The sequence below is a fragment of the Diorhabda carinulata genome, chromosome X, assembly GCF_026250575.1.
Source record: "Diorhabda carinulata isolate Delta chromosome X, icDioCari1.1, whole genome shotgun sequence".
NCBI lineage: Eukaryota > Metazoa > Arthropoda > Insecta > Coleoptera > Chrysomelidae > Diorhabda > Diorhabda carinulata.
The window spans coordinates 36,405,823-36,413,608 of NC_079472.1; the positions used below are offsets into that span (position 1 = coordinate 36,405,823).

The 7,786-nt window shown below is 30.2% G+C and overlaps 1 protein-coding gene across 1 annotated transcript; it reads left to right on the forward strand.

The window, feature by feature from the left end:
- Positions 1-223: 223 nt before the first annotated feature.
- Positions 224-7,562, forward strand: LOC130900857 (salivary glue protein Sgs-3-like). Its single transcript, XM_057811766.1, has 2 exons — positions 224-354; positions 6,282-7,562. The coding sequence occupies exons 1-2, from the start codon at positions 309-311 to the stop codon at positions 7,457-7,459; spliced, it is 1,224 nt and encodes a 407-aa protein (XP_057667749.1). The 5' UTR covers positions 224-308; the 3' UTR covers positions 7,460-7,562.
- The last annotated feature ends 224 nt before the right edge of the window (positions 7,563-7,786 follow it).

Consider the following 7,786-nt stretch of genomic DNA (forward strand, 5'->3'; position numbering starts at 1 on the left):
CACGCTATTTTTAAAATTATCACAAAGATTATGATTTCCCTATTATTGCCCTGATTAATATTTGCCCCCTTGTTTGTGGAATTCACTCGTTAAAAAAAAGACAGAAATTTAATTAGCGTGGAGTGCTTCAAGATACGAGATACGGGATGATTGGTTAATTTCGATAATATCTCTTTCCTGTCGAATATAATATATATCAACAATATTATACATACAGATTATCATTTATAATTGCAATTAGGTAGTGACAACATCTGGTAAATAAAAACTAGAAGTATACTTTATGTTTTCAATATCTTGCAAACAAAATGAAATTACTTGTAACACTATTTGTCATCTTGGTTATTGCAAAAGGTAAGATATACTTTGATACGAGTTTATTTTATTCATAATATTCACTAAAATTATCACATAATATTAATACATTAATAACAGTACTTTATAATATTTTTCATTAATTGAGTGTTTTAGATAAATACACGCAAACCTAAGAATATACGCAATAAAAGTATAAGAGGTGTTGAATATCAAAACGTCCTTTGACCATTTTGAAAAATTTTTGGAAAATCGTGAAAATGTCAGAGTGATCTAGAAACTACAAACATTTTTTTAAAATTTTGGTTCTATAATATTTTAAAATATAAGAATAATTATAATTTAATATATTACCAAACACTTTAGAACAAGAGAATGTATCTACAATTACACTCATTTAGACCTATGTTCGATAATATTATCTCTGACATCATCAAAATTTCAGTTTAATTTCTTTTGACAATTTTGGAAAATTTTTAGAAAATCATGAGAGTTTCATGATGTACTAGAAATTCCAACAATTTTTTAATTTCTATTAAATTATTTCGTATTAATTCCATAGTATTCTAAAATTCATGAATAATGATACTTTTATATATTTTTTGAGTCATTATACCTTTTACTTTAGATAAGAAGCAATTTGAAATTGAAAGATAGACAAGCGAGTTTTTGATTTCCAAATTTACTTTTCAACATATTCAATTTCTAATTTCACAAATTATAATGTTCCGTTTAATAATGTTTGGTGCGTTCGGACGTTTCTTATTTCAATTTTCCGTAGACGTGTATATCGATAATACTTAAACGGATTAGAACTTAAGAACTTCCGCAAAATATTCTTTATTTCCATTAATTTCGTTAATCAAATGTTTTGGACAAGCCTTCTAAAAATCAAAAGATGAGCAGCTGTAAGCATGCTTTCATGGAGACGAAACAAAATTTTAAAATATTCTGAATAAAAATATCTTCACTATTAGTTTCAAGAACCCTAATAGATAATAAATATTAAATCGATCAAACTGAAATAGAAATTAACTTGTCATATATTCAAAGTTTATTATTATTAACTCAATGATCAACAGACCAAATATTATGAATCAAAATTCAATCCATTCCAATTAATCTTCATATTTATTGTTTTGACGAGATGACTAAAATGATTGCATTCTTTAAAACAAATTTGTGTCGTGATCGCTGAAGGTGAAGGCTGGATCTAGTATTTCTCAATTTATTGATTTGCTATATTCGCTAAATTTTGTAGAATGCCTTCTATATATTCTAGACACTTTACTTGAGAGGACTTATAACCTTCACTGCGCTCTAATGTGGTAATTTGCGACGAAAACAATGGCTAGGATACTCTTGTCGATGACCCCGAATTTATGTTGCCCAATTTATTTATCCCATAGGCCTGATTAATAAAAAAGCACAATTTTCTGTCTTAAAAGAGATATTATAATTGAATATACCTTCCATAAATCCCAATGCACTGAGTATTTATTAATGTAAAAGCAACCAATAATTAAAATTCCTGTTGCACCCTAAATGCCAACATCTTCTGGTTCGATTTCTGGACCCTAACTTATTTTGCAACCAAAGTATCGGACTTATACCACTTCTTAGTCTCTTGGTTTGATAATGCGATAGACCAAGTTTCATCTCTAATGATAAAATAATGTACAAAATTATTTTATAATTTCACCAAATTTTGTTTTTGTTTCAGTTTTATCGAATGCGAATACATTTTGAACATATCCTTCTGTAATACTCTTTATCCAAAATATTCACACTGTGATCATATCCTGTTCTGGTTTTACTTCCCGTGAATCATCTTCAAGGCTTATATAACCACTTCTTTCTTATGTTTGTATCGATGGTAAAGAGTCCTCATACACTTTTTATAATCATTCATGAATTTGTTCTGTTCCTAAACCTTCTCAAACTAAGAATTTTATTTCTGTATGAATGTTGTCAATTTAGACCAGGGCATAAGCCATTAAAGTGATAAAAAGTGGAAAAAAAATATGATAGTATGATTGAACCCATTGGAAAAAAAACAGAATATAATAAAAATAAAAGGAATTTACAGGCAATTTGAAGTTGGGAAGGAGGAGAGGGTGAGTTTTTACATGTAAAAACGGTTAATCTCAAATTCCGGAGATAAAGTCCAATGGAAAAAAGTCAAATAGTGAAGCTAAAAAGATCTATAGCTTTTGGATTAATACTTTTTTTAATATCAAAAGAGCACCCTAATTTTTAATTGAAATTCTTCCGTCAAAACATCTACTTTTTTAAAAAAATTGGTGAGTCTTGAAAGGCTAAGACCTTAGTGGAAATTTTTTTTCATTATGTACAATTTTTAAATATTTATTAAAATTTAAATAAAATCTATATCTATAAAATTTCAATAGATAACTAAAAATTGTAGAAATGCTTAAAAAAAATTCTGATGCGAGCTATTTTGCCTTTTCCTTGAAAATTTCTATGGTAATGGTAATATTTTTTCACACTATCAAAAAGTAGAGATTTCAACGAACGAAAATTTAACCGACTTTTAAAAAAAAGCTGATATTTTGACCGAAGAATTTTCGATGGAAAATTAGGGTGCTCTTTCGATGTTAAGTCAAAATAAGGTTAAAAATAAATATTTCAAATAAAATGAGTTACAGTGTATTTGGGACAAAATTTCATGAAGAAAAGTTTTCTGCAATAAATAAAACACCATAAACTCGGTTATTTCAATTTTCCAGGTGAATTTTGATATTATTCGAAAAAATTGTAGATAAAAAAGCTGTAGACATTTTTATTTCCTTCAACTCTGTCATTTGACTTTTTCCCATATGACTTGTAGTCCTAAACCTTGCATCATTTTTATCAAAAAACCTAATCTAACCTATTCCCCTTCCCCTTCCTGAGCTCGGATCGCCGGTAAATTATTTTTCATTTCATTATTATTGCATTCTTCTCCTATTGCAATGGGTTTCATTATCATTTGACTACTACTTTGAACAACTGAGAATAGACTGAGAATATTATTTTATTGCCTGTGAAACTGAATTATGTATATTTTATTTCGACATCAAAATTACTCGAGGTTAGTGTGAACAACCCTTTCATAATTCAATTTATAGCCCGATTATTGCTTATTTCACACGTGTTCATAAGTATATACTTCCACGAAGTGCCATTCTTTAACAAACAAAAGAAATTATTGAATTGCCCTTATACACTTATTTTTCTGTAACTTAACTTGTTAGCTTTTGTAAGTAGGAAAACGATCTTTGTTTTTTTTTTATAATGTAAGGGTTAATATCGCAACAAACTTTTCTTACTAAATCTTTCCCAATCGAGGTATTTTGTATAAAAATTTGAACCTATTTTTTCGGATGATACACTTAGGGATAATTTTTTACTATAACTAATATGAAAATTCTGTCACGTCAAACAAACGAGAATCGACGGAGTGAAAAATTATCTTTTGAAAATACTAATTTTTATGGACGGCTTCCTGTTTTAATACTGATTGTTTTTGACATCAATAAAAATACAAAAAAGTAGAGTACTCAAATAGTTCGTTCGAAAATTAAACTGATATTCTTATATTCTTCTAATATTTATTTTGCATATGCTTGTAACTAATCTCCATCTGTTTAGTGTAGCACATATTTTTATCAAAATATCGAACATTGATCTAGTCTGTGAATAAAACAGTGAGTTTAAAGCCAACTACCTATCTCATCCACAAAAGGTTAAATTTAGTAATAATTGTTTTAAAGCGCTCTCGATATATCAAGTAGACATATTTCATTGTGGAGAAATTGTTTATTTATGCTTTTGATCATATTTATGTAGTTTATGATACTATTTATCTTAGTGAATACGTATTTTGTTTTTGTATAAAAGTTGTTTTCTCTTTTCAAGTATAGATTCATAAAAAAATTTCGCAATTTATCGCAGAAATAGATAAATAAATAAAGCATGTTTGATGTGGTATTGATCGTTGAATATATTTTCGTGGACTGTAGACAATTCTCCAATGTAGTCAACAAAAATCCTATAACTCTAGTACAAATACATTATACTCTATAGTAATGTGTATTGAATGTTAAATTGAAACGTTGAGTCAATAGCTATGATCCTGAGATGAAAATGCACATTGTTTCTTTTCAGTAACAATTTTGGTATTGAAACGTGAAGACGACCTTTCAATTCAATGCCACTGAAATATAATTTTTTATCAGTCAAAATCATTAGAATAACAGTCTCATTTTCTAATCATTTATTAAAATGCAAAATTGCACCGAACTGCAATTAATCCTGGATTTCAAGTCCTCCACTAACCTAACTAGTAAATCGTCTGGACGAACAAGATTATCCACTTTTTGGACACTTTCATTTGTTTCCAAGGTTGATGGATATTCCGACAATCTCTCATCCTTAACTCATTCATTTCCACTTTTAATAATCTGTTGAGCTTTTTGGGTACTTTTTCAGAATAAATAAAAACTTGTTGCTTCGTTTAAGATATTTGTCACTCAACAGTTTCTATTCTTCTATTATGACTTTTTTTAAAATAAATTAGTATATTATCTATGCACACTCTCATCTTATCAGTTTCTATTTGTTAGATTCAAGAATATCTTTATCTATTTGATTGATATGCTTAAAATTCAATTGGAAGTTTATCGGCTATCTTCAAAATACTTATCTGGTACTACCTCACTTTATATTTCAGATTTTCGAAAAAACAAACTATATTTCAAAACATTTTCTGGATCTACCTTAAAGGAATGAGTTTGGGTAGGTCAAAACTCCTTTCCTGAAAGTGTAGACTTTTTTTTTCATATACTACTCTAATTCCACATTGAGGTAGTGATTAAGTGATTTATTTAAGCTGTCGAAGTACGACAATGCAGCCTCGTTCGACAGGATCGGATATACGTCAAAATTTTCATCATTATTGCTTTTTGTACTCGAGTCAATGCACTCGAAATGAAACGAAGTTCAAAGACGAAGCATGTGACTTTATTAATCGACTCCATTCAGTTTGCTCCTATTGAATGTGTATCTTGTTTGAGGATTAAGGGCTCTTCTTTGGAAAGCAGAAGATTAAAATCAAACAATGCTGTTCGGTAGAAATTTCCGAATTTTCTAAATCGTAGATATGAGCGAGAGCCATTGCAACATCAACTGGTACTTCAACGTCCATAACGCCAGACGTCGAAAACATTTAGATAAACAGAAAAAATAAAGTTAAAACAATGGAAAGAAATGGAAAGAAAGAAATTGAAAGAAAAATCAAAAAAGAGAACGGCAGAAATTGACAGCAGCATATGCAGACATACGAAAACGGATAGATTACAGAAGAGGGACAAATCATTAAGTCAAAAATATTTCCAAGTACTATTTATTAGAGGTAAATGACGTAAATAACAAATAAAGGAAAGATGAAAATGTTGAAACTGAAGGAAAACAAGAAATTTCATTAGAAAAAATAAAAGAAGCAGTAAATACTGAGAAACGAGATGCTTGAATACTACTTTATAATTAGAATCAATTGTTTCAAATAAATAATCCTTGCTGATCCATATTAGCAAGCTTATATAAACTTATTTTATAGAAATATTATCACTTGCACATATTTTCCGTAGACCAAATAAAGAATTCGATGTAAATACGAATGAAATTTTGTCAAGATCAATTTAAAAGATAGAGAAATATATTATTCCTTCTTTAAAGTAGAGCTTAATGTTCTTTATAATATGCTAAATATAATAATAACCATAACCAAGCTTTTTACTATAAACAGAATCATATAGCATGTATCTTATAGTATAGTATAATCTTTACGGGAATTGAAAGAGTCGGATAATGCGAAAGAAAAATCAAACAATTATTTGAATCCATATTTCACTTAAAATAATTTGAAAATAATTTTTAAGAGATTTATAAAATACTTTTTTTAGAGTCAACAACTACCACATCTAAGACTCAGACGACGGGGACAAGCTCTACTGCAAATGAATCTGAGACAACTCCCACGAAATCAACGTCTTTTCCACCCACTAGCTCTGAATCAACTACAAGTCCATCTACCGATTTTAAGCCACATACCACTACTTCCGAGACCACTACCATTACCACTACGACTACAACTAGCAAGCCAACTACGACTATATCTACTACTCCTAAACCAACTACAACTACAACTACGACTACAACCACTACTTCCAGACCAACTACGACTAAAACTACAACTTCCACGCCAACTACAACTACAACTACTACTCCTAAGCCAACTACGACTACAACTATAACTTCTAAGTCAACTACGACTACAACTAGAGCTCCTAAGACAACTACGACTACAATTACAACTCCTAAGACAACTACGACTACAATTACAACTTCTAAGCCAACTACGACTACAATTACAACTCCTAAGACAACTACGACTACGACTTCTAAGCCAACTACGACTACGACTTCTAAGCCAACTACGACTACAACTACGACTAGAACCACTACTTCCAGGCCAACTACGACTAAAACTACAACTTCTAAGCCAACTACAACTTCTAAGCCAACTACAACTTCTAAGCCAACTACAACTTCTAAGCCAACTACGACTACAACCACTACTTCCAGGCCAACTACGACTAAAACTACAACTTCTAAGCCAATTACAACTTCTAAGCCAACCACAACTTCTAAGCCAACTACGACTACAACCACTACTTCCAGGCCAACTACGACTAAAACTACAACTTCTAAGCCAATTACAACTTCTAAGCCAACCACAACTTCTAAGCCAACTACGACTACAACCACTACTTCCAGGCCAACTACGACTAAAACTACAACTTCTAAGCCAACTACAACTTCTAAGCCAACTACAACTACTACTCCTAAGCCAACTACAACTACGACTTCTAAGTCAACTACGACTACAACTACAACTACAACTTCTAAGCCAACTACGAGTACAACTACAACTCCTAAGACAACTACGACTACAACTACTACCTCGAAACCAACCACGGGTATAACAGAAGCGACCACAGTTAGTCACGCTGTAAGTACAAGCAAACTGTCAACTCTATTAATTCTGTTTGCTACTTCCATCATATGGGGTATAATATAGTTAAACATTAGTATAAAGGTGAAAATGAGTACTAGGCTTTATTGTAAATATTTATATTTTTTTATATCGGTAGTTAGCAATAAATAAAACTATGTATTTTGTAGTTTTGATCGTTTTATTTTTGCGAACCAATTATTTTTCAGTAACAATATAGGAATTTATAAAGAAATGAAGAATATACGTGGAAACGTCAAGTTTAAAACACCAAATGTTAGCTTTTGAATAAAAATAAAACAAGAGGTAACAAGTCGCACTATAGAAAAGTAGTAAAATTCTTGGAATAATATCAAAAGATGAGCGAAGCGATTAATACCAAGTTTGGCAAAA

Excerpts from the sequence above, each read along its gene's own strand:
- LOC130900857 (XM_057811766.1), top strand. The coding sequence starts at position 309 with ATGAAATTACTTGTAACACTATTTGTCATCTTGGTTATTGCAAAAG. Across the intron at positions 355-6,281 it reads CATCTTGGTTATTGCAAAAG|AGTCAACAACTACCACATCT; the intron begins GTAAGATATACT and ends TACTTTTTTTAG.